Source organism: Hevea brasiliensis, chromosome 1 (assembly GCF_030052815.1).
Source record: "Hevea brasiliensis isolate MT/VB/25A 57/8 chromosome 1, ASM3005281v1, whole genome shotgun sequence".
Lineage (NCBI taxonomy): Eukaryota > Viridiplantae > Streptophyta > Magnoliopsida > Malpighiales > Euphorbiaceae > Hevea > Hevea brasiliensis.
The window spans coordinates 38,109,539-38,136,549 of record NC_079493.1 but is presented as its reverse complement, the minus strand read 5'-3'; the positions used below and the strand labels follow the sequence as shown (position 1 = coordinate 38,136,549).

Genomic DNA, 27,011 nt, shown 5'->3' with positions numbered 1-27,011 from the left:
GGCCGTGTAGTGTTACACGCCCCACCCCATGTAACTTTCTACCACTTCAATTTTTTAGCGTTCTTTCATCCAGAAGATTACACGGGGTGCAGGAAAGTACACGAGGTTATTTACATGGGCTGTGTAATGCTTTTGACCCTATATTCTTCACATTTTAACCTCCAAATTTCTTCCAAACTCGTCTTTGATTCTAGAACCATATAAAAACACATGATGAAATATAAAAATCAATGAATTGAGTTAGATTAATATGTTTTCTAAAATAATACTAAAAACACATAAAAATAAACGTGAAAGGAGACTAAATGCCAACAAAATGCAATGAATGTTAACCTTAAATGTCTATATAATTTGACTTCATCAGATACCCCCAAACTCAAACCTTTGCTTATCCTTAAGCAAAACTAAACTTTTTAAAAACTCATTGGGGTGCTTAGAAACATAACCAAAAACTCAACTGGTGCATAATTGAACACTCTTCAACCTTCATACCAATTTTCCACTTTCAAGGCATAAAGACCTTAATAGTTGCCTGCTAGAACCTCACCTCCTTTATGGTGTTTCAACTAATTATTCCTCTATACAAGGCCATTAATAAGTCACAAATTACCTGTTTTATCAGAATAGACTTGAGAAACACTTACTCCCCTAAATTTGCCTCTATTGTGGATAATTATGATGAAGTGACTCAATTCTAACTTTATAGGCATATCTCAATTTTCTATCTTCACTAATGTAGCATACACTTTTCAAAAGATCAAAAGGTATTTAAAAGGGTTATAATGGGGCTAAAAGGATAATGATTTGGTTGCCAATGAAAGGCTTTTAGGGAATGCAAATATACATAAAATACCAAGTACACTAAGTTTATTCTACTGATTTTGTATGGAGAGGAGGGGCTTTTGGTTTTTTATAGTGGCAAGCATGCTTCTATGATATTTATCTTCAGACTTCTTTTTCTTCTTCTTCTTTTCTCTCTCTCTCTCTCTCTTTCTGTTGTCCTCTCCCCCAAACTCAATGCCTTTGCTGGGTTGGAAATGTAAATTTTTCTTTAATTTCAATTGTACACTTGCACTCTTTCTTGAGTTCCACATCCTCTCTCCAAATTTTTTTTTTTTTGCACTAATATATTTTTTACTTATGCATTTAGCTTCCTCAAAAGGGTAAGGGAAGTGTTTAGTCTAGGGGCTAGATAAATAATGTGAGTAAGTGATACACTTGTATTATATAGATATTTTTAAGCACATTTGTATATTATTTCACGGCATTTAGATAAATAATCTCATGCATAATCATTAATTTCATCAACTTTTGTAAATTCCATTGTCAAACTCTAAATTTCATGTTTTCTACATCATTTCAGGTGTTTGGATAAAGTTCCAAGGCATAGGAGTGCAGAAGGGAGCTTAGAAAGACCAAAGGAAAGAGAAGTGCCGCTTATACACTTTACACGGGTCATGTAATCAAAGCCACAGACCCATGTAACCTACTGCCAGGGGAAAGCTAAAAGAGCCAAGGAAGAAATGCAGTACACGGGCCGTGTACACAGACCCGTGTAAGTCTCTACCTAGCCAGGATTAAAGAACTCCCTAAAAGCAAAAGAACACGGGTCGTGTATTTGGACCCTTGTAACCAACAATGCCTAGTGTAATCTTCTGTGCCAATACGAGATGCAGTTTTCAAAGCTCTAGTAAGTTACATGGCCCTGAGCCATGTAGTGACACATGGGCCATGTATCAGCCGACAGCCAGTTTCCTGATTTGGCTCCAGCTCTAATTTTTTACAAAGAGAAGAGACTTCTAATGCTTCTGGGACTCTAAAAACCTAACCCTAGGCACTGAATATAAATAGAAGCAGCAGAAACCAGAAAAGGGGGACCCAGAGCCAGACAATAACACCTTTATCATTTTCTCACAGCCGCCTAGAAGAGTAGTGTATCAGTATCAAGGAGGAGCTTTCAGCTGAAGTTCCATAAGATCAAAGCTGCAGATTCTCTTCGGTTCTTTTATTCTATTTTTTTAAGCGGACTTTTATTGTTCTTTTATTTTATTTTTATTATGTTTACTAAACTCACAATGAGTGAGTAATTTCCATATTCTAGAATTAGGAGAGTAACGCTTGTAATCATTATTATGGACAAATATTGAGTTTTATTTATTGGATTTGAGATTTGTTCTTTGATTTAATTTCTTGTGATCTTAATGCATGCTATGTGTTGGTGCCCACTTAGTATTAATTATAAATATTAATTGAAGAACTAAAAGGTGAAGATTAATATTAGAAATCAAGAGATGGCTATGTTTAGAAAATTTGACCTAGAGATAGGTTGATAACCTTTGTGGAGTTCCATAATTAATCATAGGTTTTAAAGGTTTTTATTAGAACCGATCGTCTACGAAAGTAGGGTTTAGCTCTAATTGAGACACACCTTAGGTGCCTAAGAGAGGACCTATGATACTTTAGGATTAATTTCTAGCAAGGTAAATGATTCTCAATCTAATGAATAGACAAGATTACATCCATAATAAGGTTAAAGTGTGAAATCTTAATTCTAAAATTATTTCAAAATAGATTATTCCATTTTAAATTCATTACCCTCTTTAGTCCTAGTATTCAAAATAGACAAATTTCACTCCCCCATTTTATTCCATAGCCTAGATAGCTAAAATCACTGTGTAGTCTGGTACTTACTAGTTAAATTCCTTGTGAGACGATACTCTACTCACTACTTTATTACTTGTTCATAATCCGTGCACTTGCAGGGTTGAAAAAACCAGCAAACAAGTTTTTGGTGCTGTTACCGGGGAACTTAATTTTAGTAATATTAGGCGATAGGTAATTTAGTTAATTTAGGCATTTTCATTTACTATTTAATTTTGTTTAATTCATTTTATTCTTTTATTCTCTCTCAGGTGATTGGTTTGGTGCATGACTAGAACAAAGCCAGAGGAAGAAGTTTTTGATTTGGATCTAGAGATAGATAGGACCCTAAGAACCATTAGGAGAGAAAGGAAATGCTAAAAACAAGATTAAGGAAATCCAGAAACTCTAATCATGGCCGACAACAACAACAACAAGCTAAGACTCTTGAAGGACTACGGAGCTCCATCTATACAAGGATTCCAACCTAGTGTTATAAGGCCCACAGTGGATGCCAACAATTTTGAATTAAAACCGGCATGGCTCTAGATGATCCAATAGACCTAGTTTGGGGGTTCACCAACAAAAGATCCACATTATTACCTCCAGTGCTTTCTTGCCGTATGTGACACATTCAAGATGAATGGAGTCTCTAATAAAGCTATAAGACTCAGAGCATTCCCATTCTCCCTTCGAGATAGAGCAAGGAAGTGGTTACTTTCCCAACCAGCTAGAACATTCGCCACTTGGGAAGACCTCTCACAAGCTTTTCTAGCAAGGTATTTCCCACCTGTAAAGACTGCAAAGTCAAGTTGAACTCAACACCCTTAGGCAAAAGGAAGGTGAATCACTCTATGATGCATTGGAGAGATATAAAGACTTACAGAGAGAATGTCCATACCATGGCATAGAGGATTGGCTCCTGGTTCAGAACTTCTATAATGGGCTACTGCCCTCTCCCTCTACACGGAGCACAGTAGATTCAGTTGTAGAAGCTAACTTGATGGAGAAAACAATGGACCAAGCACTTGAACTTCTAGAGAGGGTCGCGTATCACAACTACGAGTGGTCAAACGAAAGGGGGAATACAAGGAGAACAACAGGGATCTTGGAAGTTCATGATGGAAGGCTTCCTACATAGCCACCGCCACCTCCTCATAGCCAATAGCCTAAACCAAAGTCTACTATGGAATCCATAACGGAAGGCTTCCTAGTAGCCCAGCAAGAACATAATGAAATGATCAAACAGCTAGCTTCCAGAATGGACCAACTTGCCACCCATAATAAGATGCTTGAAAATCAAATTGCTCAGCAAGCAGGTTCTTCGAGCAAGACTACTGGTAAGCTACCTAGTCAATCGGAGATGAACCCAAGGGAGCACTATAAGGCAGTTACATTGAGGAGTGGAAGAGTTTTATAAAAGTTAGAGGAAGAACCAACTGAGAGAACCTCTGATAAATCTGAAAACCAAACAGAGGAGAAAAAGGAAGAAGCTAAAGAGGTTCAAGAAGAGGGAGCAATGAAGAAAAAGAAGTTACCAGAACCATATCAACCTCCTCTACCTTTTCCTCAGAGATTCTAGAAAGCCAAATTAGACAAGCAGTTTGGAAAGTTTTTAGAAGTTTTGGAGAAACTCTATATAAACATTCCTTTTACAAAAGCACTCTCTCAAATGCTGTCTTATGCCAAGTTCCTTAAAAAATATTTTATCAAAGAAAAGAAAGCTGGAGGATTATGAGACTGTTGCTCTTACAGAGGAATGGAGTGCGATATTGCAAAATAAGTTGCCACCAAAACTCAAGAATCCAGGAAGCTTCTCCATACCTTGTCTTATTGGTAACATGAATATAGACAAAGCCCTTAATGATCTAGGTGCAAGTGTAAGTCTGATGCCTCTATCGATATGTAAAAAGCTGGATGTAGGGGAGCTTAAACCTACAACAATTTTATTACAACTGGCTGATCAATCTGTAAAATACCCTATGGGCATCCTAGAAAATATCCCTATTAAGGTGGAAAAGTTCTTTATCCCAGTTGATTTTGTTGTACTAGAAATGGAGGAGGACGTCCAAATTTCTATCATCCTAAGAAGACCTTTCTTGGCAACTATCGAAGCTGTTATAGATGTTAAGAATGAGCAGTTAGCTCTCAAGGTAGGAGATGAAGAAGTGGAGTTCAACCTATTCAGCGCAATGAAGCACAAACTTGAACCTGATGAATGCTTTAAGGTTGATATAATTGACAAGCAAGTTGAAGAGGAATTCCATAAAGCACACCTTGAAGATCCTCTTGAAGCATGCATCGTGCACCACCACACAGTAGAGAATGAGAACATAGAAATTGTAGCTTGTGCACAATCCTTAACAGCTAATCCACCCCTACCCTTAGCTCAAGTTTTCATGGTAGAAGAGTTAAAGAACAGCCCAAAGGCAAGCCTCAAGAAAACACCAAACAGATAGAACTAAAACCTATTCCCTATATGCTAAGGTACGCATTTTTGGACTCAAATTTTGAATATCCTATTATTATCAATGCGAGCCTATCTGAAATAGAAGAGGAAAAATTGTTAAGGGTACTTAGGACCCATAGCAAGGCTATAGGGTATAAAATAGAAGACCTGAAAGGGATTAATCCTTCCATTTGCATGCATAGGATACCTATGGAAGAAAACAGTAAACCTACTATTAAACATCAAAGAAGACTTAACCTAAACATGAAAGAAGTAGTAAAAAAGGAAATTCTAAAACTATTAGATGCAGGTATTATATATTCGATTTCTGATAGCAAATGGGTTAGTCCAGTACATGCAGTGCCTAAGAAAGGTGGGACAACTGTTATTCAAAATGCAAACAATGAACTAATCCCTACTAGAGTAGTCACTGGTTGGCGCATGTGTATAGATTAGAGGAAATTGAATAGTGCCACCAGAAAAGACAATTTTCCTCTTCCTTTCATAGACCAAATGTTAGAAAGGCTAATAAAACATTTATACTTTTGTTATCTAGATGGGTATTCAGGATTTTTTCAAATTTCTATTCACCCAGAAGACTAGGAAAATACCACATTCACATGCCCTTATAGAATTTTTACATATAGAAGAATACCTTTTGGTCTTTATAATGCCCCTGCTACTTTCCAAAGGTGCATGATGGCCATTTTTTTCAATTATTTTGAAAATATTATGAAGGTTTTTATGGATGATTTTTCTGTCTATGGAACTACTTTTGATGATTGCCTAGCTAACTTATCCAAAGTGTTACAAAGAGGTGAATAATCAAACCTGGTCCTAAATTGGGAAATATGCCACTTCATGGTAAGGGAATGTATAGTTCTTGGACACCTGATATCGGAAAGAAAAATTGAAGTTGACAAGGCAAAAATTGAAATCATTAAAAAGATGCCCCCACCAATATCAGTCAAAGGAGTGCGAAGCTTTTTAGGACATGCAGGCTTCTACAAAAGTTTCATTATAGACTTCTCTAAAATAGCTAAGCCACTTACCAACTTGTTAAGTCAAGATGTTCCCTTTGATTTTGATGAAAATTGCCTTGTCTCCTTTAACAGGATCAAAGAAGCCTTGATTTCAGCACCAATAATGCAACCACCAAATTGGAAGCTACCATTTGAGGTGATGTGCGATGTAAGTGACTATGCAGTTAGAGCAGTACTCGGGCAAAGAAAGGATAAAAATCTCCACGCCATTTATTGTGCCAACAAGACGCTTGACGATGCACAAATCAACTATGCTACCACAGAAAAGGAATTCCTAGCAGTAGTGTTTGCAATTGACAAATCCAGATCCTACCTAATTGGATCGAAAGTCATTATATTCACAGACCATGCTGCTATCTGGTACCTTTTGAATAAGAAGGAAGCAAAACCAAGGCTAATTCGATGGATTTTACTACTGCAAGAATTTGACCTTGAAATCAAGGACAAAAAAGGATCAAAATATGTAGTAGCTGACCACCTCTCCAGACTGAAACTGGAAGATATAGGGGACATTGAGGATTTTTCAATTAATGATTAATTTCCTGATGAACAATTACTAGCATTCTCCCAAGCTCCATGGTATGATGACTTTGTTAATTTTCTTGTACGCAGGGTATTGCCTCCAAACATGTCTTATTAGCAAAAGAAGAAAATTTTGCATGATGTGCAGTTCTACACATGGGAGGAACCTCTGCTGTACAAGAGATGTAATGATGAGCTAATAAAAAGATGCATACTGAAAGAGGAAATAGAAAGCATTCTGCAGCATTGCCATTCATCATTATATGGAGGATACTTTAGCACCACAAAAATAGCAGCTAAGGTTTTGCAAACAGGGTTTTACTAGCCACATCTATTCAAGGATGTAAGATCCTTTATGCTAGCTTGTGATCAATGCCAAAGAATAGGAAACATTTCAAGAAGGAATGAGATACCACTACATGGTATACTTGAAATTGAATTATTTGATGTGTGGGAAATAGACTTCATGGGTCCATTCCCAACTTCCTTTGGAAACAAGTATATCCTAGTTGGCATTGACTATGTGTCAAAATGGGTAGAAGCAGTAGCCACACCAATAAATGATGCGAGAGTGGTAACAAAATTTCTCAAAAAGAACATCTTCATAAGATTTGGCACACCAAGAGCAATAATCAGCGATGGAGGAAGTCACTTCTACAATCAATAATTTAAAAATTTATTGAAGAAATATGGAGTGACTCACAAGGTGGCAACCCCTTACCATCCTCAGACTAGTGGCCAAGTAGAAGTTTCAAATCGAGAGCTGAAACATATCCTTGAGAAAACAGTCAATTGATCAAGGAAAGACTGGTCCATGAAGTTAGATGATGCATTGTGGGCATATCGCATTGCATATAAAACTCCCTTTAGAATAACACCCTTCCGCTTGGTCTATGGAAAATCCCCACCTACCCATCGAGCTTGAACACAAAGCCTATTGGGCTATCCAAACCCTAAACTTTAACCTAAATTCTGCTGGTGAAAAAAGGCTTCTACAGCTCAATGAGCTAGAAGAAATCAGACAGGATGCTTATGAGAATGCCAGGATCTTCAAGGACAAGACCAAAAGATGGCACAACAAGTGCATATCGAGGAAAGAAATCAAAGAAAGGGATCTTGTCTTACTGTTCAATTCCAGATTAAAACTCTTTCCAGGGAATTTGAGATCAAGATGGTCCAGACCCTTTAAAGTAACCCAAGTCTTCCTGCATGGAGCAGTAGAAGTATGGAGTGAAATCTCAAGTGCATTCAAAGTCAATGAGCAGAGGCTGAAGCCTTACTTTCAAGGAGAACCCATAGAGAGGGGAGCCAACTGCACCTTCGACAACCCTCCAGACAGACCATGAACAATAAAAGCAAAGTCCAGCTAAAGACTATAAACAAACGCTTTTTGGGAGGCAACCCAAAATTTCCAAATTTACTTTGCTTTCTTTCTTATTTTATTTTTTTGTTTTATGTTTGTTTGTATTTTATTTCGTAGGAACCCCAAATCTTAATTCTGGAAAAGCAAGGAACTGAAGGTAAGAGAGGAGAGGAATTGTCAAGTCAAATCCACACAAGAGGAAATTGAATAAAACTGGGGAAGTAACTATGCTGTTAATACTTGCATTCATCTCATTCATATAAATAGGAATACTCTAGCATGAATCAAGGATGTAAAAGAGAAAAATGAAAGCCAAAAGATTACACTGGCCGTGTAAGAACTTTACATGCCCTGTGTAACATTCTAGAGCTTGGAACTATGACTGCATAGGCTACAAAAACTTATACAGGTTCACCCCATGTAGAGCTACACACACCATGCATCATAGAGGGAGAGAAAAGTTTTGAAATTAAGTGGGACAGAGGTTACATGGGTCCCTGAGGTAATTTACATGGGCCGTTGAACCTATTCAGCAAGGCAACTTGAGGGACAGGAAGTTACACGGGTTCTTGAATGGAATTACACGGGTCATGTAACTTAGCAGAAGAAAGAAATTCCAAATAGAAAGTTACACAAGCCTGCAGGTCGAGACCCGTGTAGTGATTCATAACCTGTGTATCACATTGCAGACGCGATACTTGGGGAGCAAAATGAAGGGTCACAACGACCCTTTAAATTCATCTCTTGCCCTTAAACTGCCTCCCATTCCAAAACTCTTCCTCTCTACACCTCCTAACCTTTAAAAATCTCTCAAATCTCCTCTCCCCTCACAAAACCCTAGTTTTTCCCTTTCCTAAAGTCACCAATGGCTCCTACAAAGAGACTAGAAAGAAGAATGGGCTCCTCCTCAAGGCAAGGAGGTGACTCCTCATCCATACCTCCTCAGCCATTACCTCAATGCTCAAGAACAAGGCCAGCCCCACCTCCACCACAAACCGCCCCACAACCTTAACAGCCAGCACAACCGGAATTATCCATCACTTGGGGATTCTGCAACAACACCCACAGAGATCTATGTGCCCAGCGTAACAACCAAAAAATAATCTCCATGAAGTATATGGACTTTGGGCTACTGAAGCAAATAGGGTTGTAAGACAAAATCAATGGGCTCCTTGACAGCATTGGTGGACTAGATTTGCCCAAATCTAATTCCTTGCCTGCCAGGATACCACACTGGAGTTCCTTGGGAGTTTCAAGGCCACCTTATGGGCCACTGACAAGGACGACAGGGGCAAGATTGAGTTTTGGCTCCTCGGTGTCGACCAGGTATTAAACATGGATGAGCTCAATGCCATCTTTGGATTCGATAGCACCGGGCACTGGGAGATCCTGCAAAACCGGATGGTCTATAATAGCATTGACTTCTGGCATTTTATAGCCCTGAACATGGAGGTTTACAACTCCAGCAAGTCAAAATCTACAGGTATCACCAGCCCTGCTTTGAGGTACATGCACCGATTAGTCGCCGATACCATCATGGGCCGCGATGACAGCTTAGGTATGGTGAATGCTAATGAGCTCTTCTTCTTTTGGTGTATGGTCACTGGGCAGTGTTGTAGTATGAGATTCTTCTTTTGCAACCACCTTCACTGCCTATCTCAACAGCTGACAGGGCATATAGTGCTTGGGGGCCTTGTCATAACCATTGCACTCCACTTTGGATTCGTTCCAGGGCATCACCAAGATTGACCAGACCATCTGCATATCCATTGGAATATGTAAGAAGGTTGGCAACACCTGCTACCTGATTGATGCCAAAGGGAATGTCATCCTTAGGAGGGAATAAGCACGAAAAGACCCCGGTGAACCTTCACAGGCCCAAGGGTAAGCCCAAGAGCCACTCTATCACGAGTCTTCTACTTAAGTGCCTCCCTATACGCCACCACTGATGGACCCCATCATTGCATACCTTCAGTGCATGGAGACTACACTCAATAACAGAATGCAAGCACTCGAAGACAACCTTTAGAAAGCCCACAATAAGCTGGACATAATTATTGAGAGGCTGGATGAAGAGGGACCATTGTCACCATCAAAAACTTTTTAGAGTTAGGACTATAGGATAGGTTCTTTAATGTAAAAATTCATATACCTTAGTCCTAAACTGCACTCATAGGTCTCTTTTACTTGCTTTTTGTCTAAACTTAATACATAATATGCTTTTTCATAATTTTTGTGCTACCTTTTAATTTTGCATATTGTGTTGACATTGAGGATAATGTTAGACTTGAGTTTAGGAGTACAGATGCATTTCATGCATTGAATATCATTACATTGCTTAATTATATCTATATTATACTTGTGTATCAAAATTTCAGAAAAGTTTGAAAATTTTGAACCTTGAACTTGTGAAACTTAGAATTATAACCACAATTACTAGTAAGCTAATAATTGGACTTCATAGGATTGAGGAATGAACATATCTGGATAGGCAAAAAGGACTTTAATATGTTATCTGTGAAAAGCCTAATCCCTTTAGTGGAGCTAGACTAGTTAAACCCCTTCATAACTATTAATTTGTCACATTAAACTTGTAAAGTTAGGAGAAATTTTTTTGAAATGCAGACAAGCCTAAAAATGCCTCACCTGCTCTAAAACATGTCTCTTGGACCTATCGAGGCGAAATTCTAGCATATACTTGATAAAGAGATGATTAAGGCATTCTTTAACATAGCCTTATTAAGTCTCAACAACCTTAGTCAAAATATATACGTGTCCCTTGTAGCCAATTTGAGCCTATACTTTACCTGTATAAATTTTCTTGTTTACCCACAAAAATTCACCTAGCCCCTAGTTTAAACACTCACCTTACCCTTTTTGAGGAAGCCTAGTGCGCTAAGGATAGGTATGTCAAGTGTAAAAGAAGACATAGGAAGAGGGTGTAAAAACCAAAAATAGTATGAGTGTGAATCAAGGAAAATCTTGCCTTTCCAACCCAACAAAAGTTTGGGGGAAAGGAGAAATACACAAAAAAAAAAAAAAGAAGAAGAAAGGGGTATGTTTAGCACTATAAAGAACCCCTTTTTCCCATATAAAATTAGCATAATAAACTTGGTATACTTAGAACTTTGTGCATAAAAGCTACCCTCATATTTGTATTCCTTAAGACCCTTCATTGGTAGCCAAATCATCACCTCTTAACCCAATACAACCTCTCTAAAGACCTTTTGATTTTTTAGAATTGTGTGCTACATTAATGGAGATAGGGAATTGAGATGTGCCTATGGAGCTGAAATTGAGCACTTCATCACAATTATCCATATTAGAGGCAGATTTGGGAGAGTATGTAACACCCCTCACCCGTCTACAGTATAGCCAAGCAAGGCGTACTACACGGCATGCCGAAACACATAGTCTGTGATTATTTCATTTCCTGAACCCAATTTGATTTTAAGAAGTCTTTTATGTAATATTCATATCATGCTAATACTATTTCCATACTTTGATAAAATCAGTGTTTCAAAAATGGTAATAAAAATTTGGCAAGGTGCCGTCTGTATTTCGAACAAACTGTCCTTCCAAACTTGTTGAAAAAAGTTTAATATGATAATATCAAAATCTCAAATATTTCACAGTCTCTATTTCTCAGTAAAGTCAATAGACTTTTACAGTCATTAAACAGTTCCATAATACAGTCCATAATAATTTAAATATATCCAGAAAATCTCCATGTTATTTAATATGTACAAAATATTACAAACTTTAGGGCTTTCATAACATTATAAAATACAAGACCAAATTTCAAAAATACAACAAAAGTACAAAATACGAGATATCCTAAGTCCTACCATGTATGCAATGCAGTGCAGATGACTCTGGACTCCTGTGCAGATCTGATGTCTCACCTGGTCGTAGGTCTGCTGGGCTCCCCAGCTGTATCTCCAATACCTACGCTTTACAAAAGCAACGCACTAAGCAATTTTTGCTTATTGGTGCCAAATATAAAGAAATATACACTAAAATAAAGTAAAAGAAGTGTTTACGAATTTATAACATCGATATACTTTGCAGTTACTGATTCTACTTTTATTTGCTAACATTTCAATATTTGCTAATTTTTGGTAGTGCTGTATGTTAGTAGATTGGATTTAGCTATTTGAATTTAATAGTACTTGAATTATTGCCCGTGTAGCCTATATACTGACCAGATTGGATAAACGGATATACTGGCACTGGGTACCTAGTACCTCGGGCCGTCACACCATCGATCACAAAGTGTCTCCCGATGTGCAAATAATGTGGCTAAAAAGCCATATAGTCAATCTGGCGATAAGCCAAGAATAAATACACAATATATATAGCCATAGGCTATTAAAATCATAGTGCAGCATAATAAGTAGTAAAAACAAAGTATGGCATGAAGCCATTTACAGAATAGCTTTCAGAATCCTATTGGCATGCCAACCTATCCAAACTAGTCAACTAGGCAAACTAGGGTACATTATAAATTAATTGTTTAATTCTTCAATTTTTAGAGTTTACTAGCTATTATGTAATTCATAAGTCAATGCATATGTTGACCTTTTTAGGTACTATAGATAAGTTGTTTCTAGCATCAACATATCACAAATTGTAATTCAATATGCTGCCAATATAGTGCAATTTACCATTTTTACAAGTTGGCATTCATTGCCAAATTGCTTTAGACATCATTGTATGTAAATGTTAAATTCTCAATTTTTGGTGTGCTAGATTGGTCTAGCTTAAAGTCCTATTTCTCTTGGTTTTTAGCTTCTGGTCAAAGAAGCAAAAATTGTAGCTCTATGTCTTATTGCACTCGGGGCAAAATTTCAGGCCATTCTGAGTTGTATAGACCAAGATATGGTCAATTTACTAAAGCTGGACAGATTGCACCTTTAGTGCAAAATTTGGTCAATTTTAGGTCACTTTTAGTTTTGGCAGTTTTGGTGCACGAACTTGTGAAAGCTATTTGACTTGGTTCTGGTCATTTCTGGGCTTTGGTGTCTTCATAAGAATTGTAAGTCTATGTCTAAGCTATCCATGGTAAAATTTCAGGTTAATTGGACATGTTTTGAGTGAGTTTTGGTTATCCTAATGATTACTGTTCATATGGTCAAAAATTTGGGTTGCAAGGTTTCCATTCTGAATTTGGTCATTTTAAGGTCAATTTCTAGGCAGAATTTCGACAACATTTCTACATGAAAGTTGGCCTATTTGGTATCTAGTTTCATCCTCCATTGGCCTCATACCAATTGGGTTCACAGTTTGGCACTTATGACCTAATTTAGGTACTGCCAATAATACACAACCTGCACAAGACACTTACACTTCCAAATTGACATTCCTTTTCCTCCTCATTTCTTCATTATTCATACATAGCACTTCTACAATATTAAACACAATTCTAGCAAGCAATTTTGGGCAGAACACTCAAGTGCTCAATGCACACAATACACCATTCAAGTTCAACTTTCACTTCCACCAAAATTCAATATCTCAATATCAATATTACACATACACTTCCATATACTCATACCTCAATATGAACTACACATGCTGCCCACAATTTAACACTATCATTTTTCATTAATAAACTTCATATTCACACACAAATTCATGATATTATAGGCTGCCAAATATGGCAGTTTGCCAAAGCATCAAGGTCCCATTCCAAACCCTTAATTCAAGCACTAACATGCACATACTTAGATTTTAACTTAACATCTTCCATTTGAGTTAATCAACCATAATTTTCATCCATTAAAGGTAAGAAAAACTCAAATACAACAAATATTCATGGCTGCCAAAAATGGACAATTACATATCTCACTATTCTCTTCATTTCTCTTCACCAAAATACTCATTTCAACCTAAACACAAAGTTTACTAAAGCAAGGGAGAGGTTTTGGACACTTACAACTTTTGGAGCTTATAAAAAATTCACCAAATCTTGTTTTTCTTGTTGCCAATATCTTCCCCAAGGTAAGTATGCAAGCTTTAATGAAGGAATCAAGTGGAAATAATGGCTTGATTATGCACTAATGAAGCTTGCTTGTGGGGCGGCAATGGTGGTTTTCATGGTGAATTTCATTTCGGCAAGATGAAGTTGGATGAAGAAGAAGATGATAATGAGTGCAATCTGCTGTCCCAAGGCTTGTTTTGGTGTCCCAATATTCAAGTTAGTGGAGCACTAAGTAATAGTTTTAATGGTTAATTAGTTAAAGTTTCCTTATTTGCTCATTTATCTCAATTCTTTTATTATTTACATATTGTATCTCATTTTAATTTTTTATGACATTTTTTAAGTGCAATATCATTTATTTTTAATAGACATTGAGGTCAAAAGGCAACTCTTGGTGTCAAATGACCAAAATGCCCCACTTCAGGTTATATTCCCAATTTTTCGGTAACACCGATCTTTGTCTGTTTCTCAATTTTTCATTTTTCTTTGTACTAATTTATTAATTTTTCTTTGATATTTCTAGCATCAATTACATTTCAATAAACCTTTACTTATGTCCCAAAATTTAATTCTGAGGGTTCCCCGCGGTCCTGGGGTCGGCAACGGCCTTTCCAATGTGGTCACCCATTGCTGCTGTGCCGGCTTGTTTAACTTAGCTTCATTTTCTCTCTTTCATTTTTCTTTGATTTTTCTTGTATTTTCTTTTTATTTAATTCATCATTATATGTCTGTTTACTATCACTGAAGTGTAGTTCCAAACATCCTGACTTGGCTAGACTGATATTTGGCCACTGGAGCAACAGAACGTATAGAATACGTACAGGGAGGATGTTACAACTCTTCTCCACTAAATAAAAATTTCTTCCTCGAAATTTACCCGATGTGAAGAGCTAAGGGAACTATTGTCTCATTGTCTCCTCGCTCTCCCATGTTGCCTCTTCCGTGTTGTGGTGTCTCCATAGGATTTTCACTAGTGGAATTGTCTTGTTTCTGAGTTCTTTTACCTCTCGTGCTAAGATTTTAATTGGTTCTTCTTCATATGTTAGGTCAGGTTGTACCACAATTTCTTCTACTGAGATGACATGTGAAGGATCTGATCTGTATCTTCTGAGCATCAAGACATGGAACACATTATGTATCTTATCTAGCTCAGGTGGTAAGGCTAATCGGTAGGCTACTGGTCCCACACGTTCCATAACTTCATATGGGCCAATGAACTTAGGGCTTAATTTTCCCTTTTTCCCGAATCTCAACACTTTCTTCCACGGTGATACTTTGATAAGTACCTTCTCGCCAACTTTATACTCAATGTCCTTTATCCTCAAGTCAGCATAAGATTTCTGACAGTCTGAGGCAACTTTCAAATTGGCCTTTATCAGTTTCACCTTTTCCTCTGTCTGTTTTATCAGGTCTGGCCCCACTAGTTTATCTTCACCCAATTTAGTCCAACATACAGGTGTTCTGCATTTTCTCCCATACAGTGCTTCATAGGGTGCCATTTGTATGCTAGCTTGATAACTATTATTGTATGCAAATTCTGCCAGTGGAAGGTATCTGTCATAACTTTCCTCAAACTTAATAACACAACTTCTCAGCATATCCTCGAGGACCTATCACATATGTTCGGTTATTATTATCATTATCAATTCAATTATCGTTTGCAATAACTCAATGAGTTTCAGAATTTACCTAGATTATTCTTTCTGACTGTCCATCCGTCTGAGGATGAAAAGCCATACTAAAATGGAGTTGTGTGCTCAAGGATTTTTGTAATTTTTTTCAAAATCTAGATGTAAACCTCGGGTCTCTATCAGATATAATGGAAAGTGGAATTCCACGTTGTCTAACCATCTCACTAATGTACAATTCTGCCAGCTTTTCCAGTGAGTAGTCAGTTCTGACTGGCAAAAAATATGCTGATTTAGTCAACCTATCCACAATCACACATACTGCATCATGCTTCTTCTGAGTGAGAGGAAGACTACTGACAAAGTCCATAGTGACTCGGTCCCATTTCCATTCAGGTATGTTTATGGGCTGTAATAAACCTGATGGAACTTGATGTTCTGCTTTGACTTGCTGACATGTCAAGCATCTAATCACTGAATAGTTTACGGGCCGTGTATTTGCCGACAGCCAGTTTCCTGATTTGGCTCCAGCTCTAGTTTTTGACAGAGAGAAAAGACTTCTAATGCTTCTGAGACTCTGAAAACCTAACCCTAGGCACTGAATATAAATAGAAGCAACAAAAAGCAGAAAAGAGGGATCCAGATCCAGACAATAACACCTTCATCATTTTCTCACAGCCGCTTAAAAGAGTAGTGTATCAGTATCAAGGAGGAGCCTTTAACTAAAGTTCCACAAGATCAAAGCTGCAGATTCTCTTTGGTTCTTTTATTCTATTTTTTTAAGCAGACTTTTATCGTTCTTTATTTTATTTTTATTATGTTTGCTGAACTCACCATGAGTGAGTAATTTCCATATTCTGGAATTAGGAGAGTAACGCTTATAATCATTATTGTGGACAAATATTGAGTTTTATTTATTGGATTTGAGATTTGTTCTTTAATTTAATTTCTTGCGATCTTGATCCATGCTATGTGTTGGTACCCACTTAGTATTGATTATAGATATTAATTGAAGAACTGAAAGGTGAAGATTAATATTAGAAAATCAAGATTTTGAACCTAGGAAATCTGACTTAGAGATAAGCTAATAACCTTTGTGGAGTTCCATAATTAATCATAGGTTTAAAAGGATTTTTATTAAAATCGATCACCTAGAAAGTAAGGTTTAGCTCTAATTGAAACACACCTCAGGTGCCTTGAGAGAGGATCTATGATACTTTAGGATTTATTTCCATCAAGGTAAATGATTATCAATCCAATGAATAGACAAGATTACATCCATAATAAGGTTAAAGTGTGAAATCTTAATTCTAGAATTATTTCAAAATAGATTATTCCATTTTAAATTCATTACCCTTTTTATTTTCAGTATTCAAAATAGACAATTTTTACCCACCCCCCCCCCCCCCCCCATTTTATTTAATAGCCTAGACAACCAAAATCGCTGTGTAGTCTGGTACTTACTAGTTAAATTCCTCGTGGGACGATACTTTACTCACTACTTCATTACTTTTTTGCGATCCATGCACTTACGGAGTTGAAAAAACTAGCAAACAGCAAGCAATAAATTGTAAGGGATAATATAGGTTTCAAATTGGCTGTAAGAGAGATATAAATTATAATTAAGGATGGCTAAGGCTTAATGGGGCGATATTAAAGAATGCCTTAGTCATCTCTTCATCAAGCATATGCTAGGATTTCACCTTGATAGGTCCAAGAGACATGTTCTAGAGCTAGAGAGGCATTTTTATGTTTGCTTGTATTTTAAAAATTTAATCTTAATTTTGCAAGTTCAATGTGATAGATTAATAGCTATGAAATAGTTTAACTATTTTAACTCCACTTAGGAGATTAAGTTTTTCATAAACAATATATTGAAGTCTTTTTGCCCATTCAGTTACATTCATTCCACTTTCCCAGAGAGTCCAATCATTAGCTTATCAAGGTTTTAGTTTTAATTCTAAGTTAAAAGCCTTTTGAAAAAATCTAGAATTTTCAAAATTTACAAAAATTTTCTAGATTTTTGATACATAAATATAATATAGACATAATAAGGTGATGCAGAATGAAATAAAATATATGAATGCAATGCATGAAATGCACCCCCAAACTCAAATTTGACATTGTCCTCAATGTCATCAAAATATCATAATCAGGTCAAGAGCAACATCATAAATGTAATAACAAGGAAAAGCTAATGGATATAGAATACTCCTCCTTGAAGGGTGCCTTCCCTCAAAGATTCATGATTTTGGTCTCCATTACTCCTTTCATGTGCTTCTTGAACCTACAAAGTGAACCAACATCAAAACAAGTTTGAGAGGGTGATAAAATAAAAGAAATAGACAAATGCAAAGATTAAATTTAAAGCTTGGGTTACCTCCCAAGAAGCGCTAATTTAAGGTCATTAGATGGACCCCTTTTGGAATTGCTAATCAAAAAGTGGTTTTCGCACATAGTAATTGTCATGTAACACTACATATGGGTCTTGATTTGTGGTACCCTCAAGATTGGCAAGATCTGAAACAAGATTGCACATAGCATGAACAACACATGGCTTGGAATGATATGCTTGGGATGAGAACTGTTTTAGCTCATGGAGGATATATGATGATGTAGGAGGTATCCATGATAGAAAAGGGTTTTCTGGTGGTGTATGTGTAAGCATCATTAATGAACTTAAATTAATAGTCTCATTAATTTCTTCATCTACCAACTTTTTCTCTGATTTGTCTTCATGTAAGCACTCTTTCAATGACCCACCAATAATAAACGACTTGCTTTCTTCAACTTTAGGTTCAATTTCTTCTTCAAGTAACTTCTGCTCTTGTGGAAACTCAACTAGTAAGTCATCTTCAAAGGAATTTTATTCTTGAGGCTCAACTTCTTCTATAAGTTTAAATTCCCATGAAGCTTCTTCATTTTTCCAACCTTGTTTGTTTAATTCATCCTCATAAAGTGATAGCTCATTGTTCACCATTAGGTTGTTAAAATTTTCCAATGGAGCTACCATCTCTTCAAGTCCCACTCTCTCATCTAATTGCAACTTAAATGGTTTGTGTGAAATATTAGGTTGATGAATGTATGGGGGATATTGATGACTCCAACCCTGCAGTGAAGGATCCCAATACCAATGGTAATCAAAATCTGCCATGTCATTTAATAAGTAAATAGCATCCTCATAGTTTCTTTGAAGAACATGATCACCAATAGTCCAAGCTCCAAAATCTACCCAATTCTTTATTGCTTCATCCAAACCATTATAGAAATTGAGATTGAGTTCGTGATTTGCAAGATTATGATTGGAAAATTGCTCTACCAATTTATTAAACTTTTCTAAGCATTATAAAAAGGTTCACTGTGTTGAATAAAACTTGTGAAGACTTGTTGATGAAACATCTCAATGTACCTCACAAGAAAAATAAGTAAAAACAAAATTAGTCAAAAAATAAACTATAAAAGAAATAAGAATGTCTAGATTAATCAAATCACTAATCGTTTGATATCAAGCATCAGTCCATGGCAACGGCGCAAAAAACTTGCTTGCTAATTTTAAAACCACCGCATGTGCACGGATCTCTAACAAGTAATAAAGTGATTAGTAGAGTATCGTTCCCACGAGGGCCATGTTAAGTATCGAACTATAGTGATTTTAATTATCTAGACAATCGAATTCTATAAAAATAGTAATTAAATCTAAATTAAAAGAAATAAAATCTAAAATAATTAACTAAACTTAAATATTAATGGATAAAGGCATTCTAGAGCTAGGGGTACACACTTCAATCAATTATACAATCAATCTAATTCATTCAATAAATGGGAGGTTATTACTTTGATAGAAATTAATCCTAAGTTATTTTAAGTCTTCTCTCAAGGCACTCAAGGTGTATTTTAATTAACCTAAACCTTACTTTCGTGGTGATTAAATTAATTAAAACCCTTTAAGATCTTTGATTAATTTTGGAACTCCACAAAGGTAATCAGCCTATCTCTAGGTTAGATTTCTTAAGTTCAAAATCCTGATTTTCTAATGCTAATCTTCACCTTTTAGTTCTTTAATTAGTATCTTAAATCATAGCTAGGTGAGTACCAACACATAGCAAGCATTAAGAACACAAGAGATTGAATCAAAGAATAAAACCCCCCCAATATATTAAATAAAATCAAATCAGATTCCATAATTAAATTAAGAGTGTTGTATCCCTAACCCTAAAATAAAGAGAGTACTCACACATGGTAAGTTTTACAATCAAGTTTATAAAATAAAGAAAAAACATGAGAAGAAAAAGAATGGAAGAACCTAAACGGAGAATTATAGCCTTGGACTTTTGGAACTTTAGCTGAAAATCCCTTCTAACAATCTTGCAGATCTTGTTTCTCCTTTGCTTTTCTTGAAGTTGTTATGCATTTTTTAATGTAACTTCACCTCTCTTCCCCTCCTCAATTCTGAACTTGTTATATTTATATCTGGTATAAAAACCCTAATTTCAGAGTCATACAAGCTTTAGAAGTCCATCCGGGTTAGGTTAAAAGTAAGAAAAGTTGAGTCAAAATTACTATCAAGACACTTTACACGAGCCATGTAGTGTTACATGCTCCACCCTGTTTAACTTTCTGCCACTTCAATTTTTTAGTGTTCTTTCATCCAGAAGGTTACATGGGGTGCAGGAAAGTACACGGGGTTGTTTACATGGGCTGTGTAATGCTTTTGGCCCTATATTTTTTACATTTTGATCTCCAAATCTCTTCTAAACTCGTCTTTGATTCTAGAACCACATAAAAAAAAAACCTGATGAAATATAATAATCAATGAATTGAGTTGGATTAACATGTTTTCTAAAATAATACTAAAAACACATAAAAATAAACACGAAAGTAGAATAAATGCCAACAAAATGTAATGAATGTTAACCTTAAATGTCTATATAATTTGACTTCATCACCGTGCCTTTTGATTAGCTCTCTCATCCTAATCCCGTCCCGATGAAATCCACAAATACCTTCATGAACTTGGGCAAGTACCTTGATAGACTTACTAATTCCAAAGCACAATAATAGTAACCCATCAAATCCTTTTCTGAACAACTCACCCTCTAAGAGCAAATAATGCAAGACTTGTATCTTTAATCTACAAGAAGCCTTGAAGTTAGTCTTACTAAGGTATTTAATGAAAGGTACCCTCCAATTATTCAACTCTTCATTTATGAGTACCTCTGCTAACATCCCCCTTTCATAAATTGATAGATGTCGCCCTTTCTAAATTACCAGTACCTAGTTGGCTAAATCTTCTGAAATCCTTAGACTAGAGGTAACCTAAGCTAGCTCATTTGCCTCCCAATTACTTTCTCAAGGTAGATGTTCAAACTCCATCTCCTCGAAGCTTTCCAATAACTAAATGGCCACTATAACACCCCTATTTGTATAGCCTGGTATATTTCACTGTTCCGGTGACCGGTGTCGATTCGGACAATTAAGGGGATTAGAACCATATTTAAGACAACTAGAGAAACCATAAAAACAAATAATTAGTAATGTTCAATTAGTTAAGTATAAATAAGAAAAACATAACATAAGAAGTTAAACGAGCCGAGAGTTACAGCGATGGGTGACCTCCTCGGGAACGACTGCGAAGTCGTTTTAAACTCAAATTTCGAACCGTAAAATGTGACGCTGCGGTCCTCAGGACCCTTATGAACACAATGGAAAAGAGAAAATCACGAAAAAGAACTGTTAAGCCAGTCAAATAATTAGGTCAGGGAGCCAGAAGAAATATGAAATTATTTGCAAACCGGGATGAATCGGCGAGGGGCAATTTGGTCAATTGACCCCGAGAGCTGACTCCTGACCTAACTGTCAAATAAAATCGAAGAAAAGAAAATTTCGGAATCGAGAATTAAATTAAAGAACTAATAGAAAAATAGAAAAAAAAAGAGAAAAATAAAAAAGTAAAAAGGAGATGACATCATGCATGACCTCATGCATGATGCCATAAATAAATTAATTAATTTAATTATTAATTTAGATTTTTTGGTCTTCCATAACCTAAAATAAATAAAGAAAAGAAAAGAAAAAAAATATATTATTTGGTCATCTTCCATCTCCCTTGCCGCCTCACTCTCTCCTTCATTTCACCATTTTTAATCTTCCATTAAAGCTTGCACTCAAGCTTTAATTTGTTCACTTACCCTTCATAAATCCCATAAAAACCTTACTAGAGCTTGTAATCTCAACTTAAGAAGAAGATTGAAAGAAGAAAGGAGAACAAAAGATTGAGATTTGAGGATCTAAGCAAAGGTTAGTCTCTTAACTATCAATTAGTTAATTAAATGCATCATTAGTTGTTGAAATGAAATAAAAATATGGGGTGAGGACCATTACTAAAATTTCAGCCTGTTGAAGGGGAGCATGATCTTGTATGGTTTGATGGATGTAAATGAGTTTATGGACCTCCATTAGTTGATTAATTATGGTTGAAAGCTTTGAATTTAGTTAATTGCAACAATTAAGTGAATTAGGGTTTTGGGACTTAGGGTTTGTGAACCAAAAATGTAAGAAATGAGTAAATGGTATGTTTGACCTATTGTGAAGAGAAAAATGGTCAATTGTGACCAAATGAGTTGTGTTTGAATTGTTGGAGTTGACGCCAAATTCGGAGGGTATATGGTCATGCTGTTGGCAGCATGACCAAGCCAACTTTGAAGGACCAAAACTAAAATTTTACAAGTCCAATTGATATGGTATCAATTGGGGATGACAATAGACATAAAATGACACAATTTTCATTTAGGAACCATGCCCAAAAACTGACCAAAACCTAGTGAACAAATTAACCAAAGTTGAATAAGAGCAGTCTGCCACTGTACAAACTGACCAAATGAACAGTATTTGTTCATTTGGTCATAACTCGAGCTAAGCAGGTCAAATTGACTTGGAATTTTACCAGTGATTAGATGGGATATAGACCTAAAACTTTCATGTATAACACAAGTCCAAATTCTGCCAGCAACCAAGCCATTTGGCCACCCCAAGTTGGTGACTCAAATCTGCCAGCACCAAAATTTGCCCAGAAAATCTGGGTTATGTTCCATCCGGCAGCCCTGATTCAAAGGGCCATAACTTGAGTCACAAAACTCCAATTGGGGTGATCCAAAAATGAGAATAAACTTAAGACAATAAGGAACATTTTCTATGAAGAAAGTTTTGCCAAATTCCAACATTAGATTGACCAATGGAACAGTGCAACTTGGAGCACCAAAACTGAAAATTTGACAATTTGGCCAAAAGGATTTAAGCTTTGAGAAAATGACCAAAACCAACAAATTTAATGACCAAAATGTGGTATGTGGGTGAAGTTGGAGTTCCCATAACTATTAAGTCTTAAAAAGTCAACAATTTGACTTGAATAGTGTAGTGAATAGTAACCCGAAACACAAAAACTTCGAGAACGTCGAATTTAACGCAATAGAACTAGTAAAAATAAAGTTAAATTTATTTTCGGACTTAAGTTAAGTTATGGTACTGAAACACTATGAAACTGTGTGTTTCAGCTAAAAAAGATTTGGAAGCTCTGAGAGACTGAGTCAAGGCCTAGAGACGACTCACGTCAGGTCTGTGCACAATAATTCTTGTTTAAATATTTTATTCTCAAAAATTTGACTTCTGTGATTAATTATGTATTGTGTTGCCATTTTATAATCGCAAATATGACTTTGGAAATTGATTAGATTTTTTCATAAATTATTTAAATAAATTGTTTTGAATTGATTTTGTGTTCACACTTAGCATGACAGTATCACACTATTCCTCCTCCATTTATGGGGTTGAGATCGTTTATTTTCCTCCCTCTCTGGCTTGCCAGTTGAGGTTGAGATCGGATGAGTACTCGTTAGCTAGCTAGCCACCTCCCTCATTGATTTCGATTAGTGAGGTTGTAGATTGCTTTATCGTGGTGTAAAACACGGCATTGATCGGAAATTTTGTGTCATGGCTTAAGTGTATATGATTTTGGCAACACTGTGTTTAATAAATTATTTGACTAAATGGTGTTATTATGAACTTTGATATTTGTGAAATGTGATTGAGAAGTATTCAAATTGTGTTTCATCAATGAACGATTTATGTATTGTATTTCAAATTTATATTGTGCACCACTGAGTATTTTTATACTCAGCGATAGCTTATTTTGCTGTCGCAGATAAGAGCAAGGAGAAAGCAGCAGAGTGAGCTGCTATCGAATTGTGGACCACATCGATCATTTTGTACGGGTATTATTTTATACCATTGTAGATAATTTTCATGTAAATATAGAAATGTTGTATGTATCATGTAGTTGAGCAGTTGTAAATAAATTGTAATAATATTATTTTGGATTTCCTTCCGTAAATTTAATATTTGTACATATGAATTTCATGTTTTATGCCTTGTGAATGAAGTATTAAATATTTTGAGATGATGAATTTTGATTTGTATTGTGGAAATTACTTTGAAGTGATTGAATTGAGTTGATTGAGATTTATTGGAGGTTGGGAGATGTGAAAAATTTTTAGAAGTGTTTTTTGCAAGTATTTGAAGAACTGTTTTCTCTAATTACAAACGAAACTCTGTCAAAATTCTTATAAAATTTGCGACAAAATTAAAATGGACAAAAATTTTTACTAGTATTTAAACTTTGAATAAATGGTTTTAATTCCTACCAAAATGCTCACCACTTCCAAAATGTAAGAAAATTATTTTAAAATCCCTTGTAGGGTACTTAATGAGTTATCGGTAGGTGAAGTTCGGTAGTTCATTAAGTATTCTACGGGATCATGTTATGCCTTACGGAGGGGTAAGGTGTGACAGCCACTTTAAAATAAGGTGTCAGGGCTATACTATTGCATTTGTATTCCCCTAAAAGCTATTTGAGCACTAACTGAGAATCTCCCATAACTCTTACTTACTTTGCTCCCAACTCCAATTATATCTCTAAGCCAATCAACAAAACCTCATACTCTACTTGATTATTTATGCACTCAAAATCCAAATTGAAAGACAAGACTATCTTAGTTCCTGTAGGAGACTTAATAAGAATTCCAGCCTCGGTTGATGTCTTTGTGCGTAAATCGTCAAACTTTAGAACCCACAGTTTAATCTCCATCTCATTCACCTCTAGATGACCTTCAATCCCTATCACATAAATAAGGATGGTTTATAAAGAAATTTACTAATGCCTGACCATTGACTGCATTTTGAAGATGAGAATTCTATTAGTGCTAAGGCCCACTTACTAACTCTTCTTGTGATGAGTGGGCTTGACAACATATACTTGATCAAATTGGTCTGGGACATTACAAATACTTTGTGCTTTATCAAGTAATGCCTCAACTTGGTATAAGCAAAGTAGAGAGGTAGACACTTTTTCTCAATTGTTGAATATCATGTCTTAGTTACTGAAAGAACCCTACTCAAGTAGTAGACTGCTCACTCAAAGCCTTAGCTATTGTCTTAGGCTAGGAAAAAACTAATTGACTCTTCTACAACTGAAATGTAGAGCTTAAGCAGTACGCCTTCAACTAGAGGCATAAGCATAAGAGGCTTAGTGAGATACTACTTAATTCTCTTAAAAACGGATTGATGTTTATTTAATCAGACAAACTCACCCTCGTTCTTGAACTTGAGTAGGCCTCTAAACTCCTTCACCTTGCTTACAAGGTTTGAGATGAATCTTTTGAGATAGTTCATCTATCCTAGCAACTATTATAACTCCTTCCTATTTGCTAGTAACTTGGCTTTATTGATTGCTTTGGCTTTATTATGATCCACCTCCACACACTTTTGGTGCACCAGAAATCCCAAAAAATTCCCTACTTTCACCTCAAAGGCACATTTTAATGAATTCATTTTTAGCTCTAAAGGTCTCATCCTTTCTAAGACCCTCTTTAAGTAGCCCAGATGATCTATCACCTTCTTTGATTTGACTGCAACATCATCAATGTGCACTTCTATCCAGCAACCAATCATATCATGGAAGATGGTATTCATTTCCGTTAGTAAGTAACTCTTGCATTCTTCAATCCAAAGGGCATTATCAACCATTTAAAAGTGCCAATCACCCCCTGGCATCTGAATGCTATTTTTAAATCATCCTCTTTTGCTGTCAGAATCTGGTTATAGCCGAAGAATATGTCCATAAATGAAAGTAATTCATGTCCAATTGTTCCATCAATTAGCATGTCAGCCACCAGCATCACACACACATCTTTTGGAATGGCAGCATTGATGTCTCTAAAATCCATATAGACATGTAGCTTCCCATTCTTTTTCATCATAAGGGAAATGTTGGAAAGTCACTATGCATATCTAGTAGGCCTAATAACTTTTACTTTGAGTAACTTCTCTCTCTCCTCTTTGACTTTAAGCTGAATCTTTGCAGACATTTTCCATAGAGACTACTTATACCCCTATTTGATAGGTAACCTGTGCTCGATGACCTCCTTTCTCAGTTTAGGCATCTCATCATAGCTCTAAGTAAAGTAATCTTCGAACTCTTTTAAAAGTGTAATTAATTACTTCTTTAGGACTTCATCCAAAGATGCACTAATGTAGGCAGGCCTCGGGTCCTCTGTAGTGCCTAGATTTACTTCGTCTAAAGGAACCTGAACCTCAGCCCTTACATCAGCCAACTTAGGTGGTGCTTCCTGAAGATCTTTTACTTGCAAGTCTTGTTCTGAACCAAAAATGTTCGTCTCTTCTAATATCAGCATGTTAAACACTTCTTCCAACTGGAACTTAGCAATGGTAATAGCAATCGCTGCCTCCTTTTCCCTTAGAAAGCTTAGTCATAGATCTCATTAATGATTGAAAGGCTCATCAGCCTATTTGGCATGATAACATTAGCTTTTAAGAGTTCTGTAGCCTTCTTCTTGAGGAACTCCTGCTGGTCCTTTATAATGTCTTTTTTAGACCTTTCTTAGCCCTTAGCCTATTTCAAAATCGAAATTGGGCTGAAATCTATATCATAATATCTGGCTTCTACATTGCTACTAAAGATTGTGAATGGTTTATGGTCTACCCAGACAATCTCCACATCATCTCCATTCCAAAATAATACCATTTGATGTAAGGAAAAAGGGAGACAAAGATTTGAATGGATCTAGCTTCTTCTTAGCAACAAATGATGTTTTGCCTTAGAATTCAACACAAGGAAAGCAACAAAGCTGGTCTTACTACTGACTATGACCTCTATTAGGATGACCCCAATTACCTTGGCTATCTTTCCTATGAAACCAGATATTGTAACTTTTGTGTGCACCAGGTCTTCTTCTGACTTGCCCATTGCCCAAAGCATTGTCAATGGCATCACATTTATTGCAAAACTATTACCCACCAGAATTCTCAAAAT

The 27,011-nt window shown here is 36.1% G+C and overlaps 1 protein-coding gene across 1 annotated transcript; it reads right to left on the bottom strand.

Annotated features, from left to right (window-relative positions):
- Positions 1–24,587: 24,587 nt before the first annotated feature.
- On the bottom strand, positions 24,588–25,905 carry LOC131183152 (uncharacterized). Its single transcript, XM_058153255.1, has 3 exons — positions 25,723–25,905; positions 24,898–24,949; positions 24,588–24,796 (listed from the first exon to the last, which is right to left on the bottom strand). Exons 1-3 carry the CDS (start codon positions 25,903–25,905, stop codon positions 24,588–24,590), a joined length of 444 nt encoding a protein of 147 aa, XP_058009238.1.
- Between the last annotated feature and the right edge of the window lie 1,106 nt (positions 25,906–27,011).

Bases quoted from the DNA above. Each gene is read 5' to 3' on its own strand.
- LOC131183152 (XM_058153255.1), bottom strand. From the start codon at position 25,905: ATGGATTTTAGAGACATCAATGCTGCCATTCCAAAAGATGTGTGTGTG. The intron at 24,950-25,722 runs GTGATTGGCACT...GTAATGTCCCAG, and splicing joins TAGCATTCAGATGCCAGGGG to ACCAATTTGATCAAGTATAT. The intron at 24,797-24,897 runs GTAAGTGGGCCT...TTTATGTGATAG, and splicing joins ACTCATCACAAGAAGAGTTA to GGATTGAAGGTCATCTAGAG.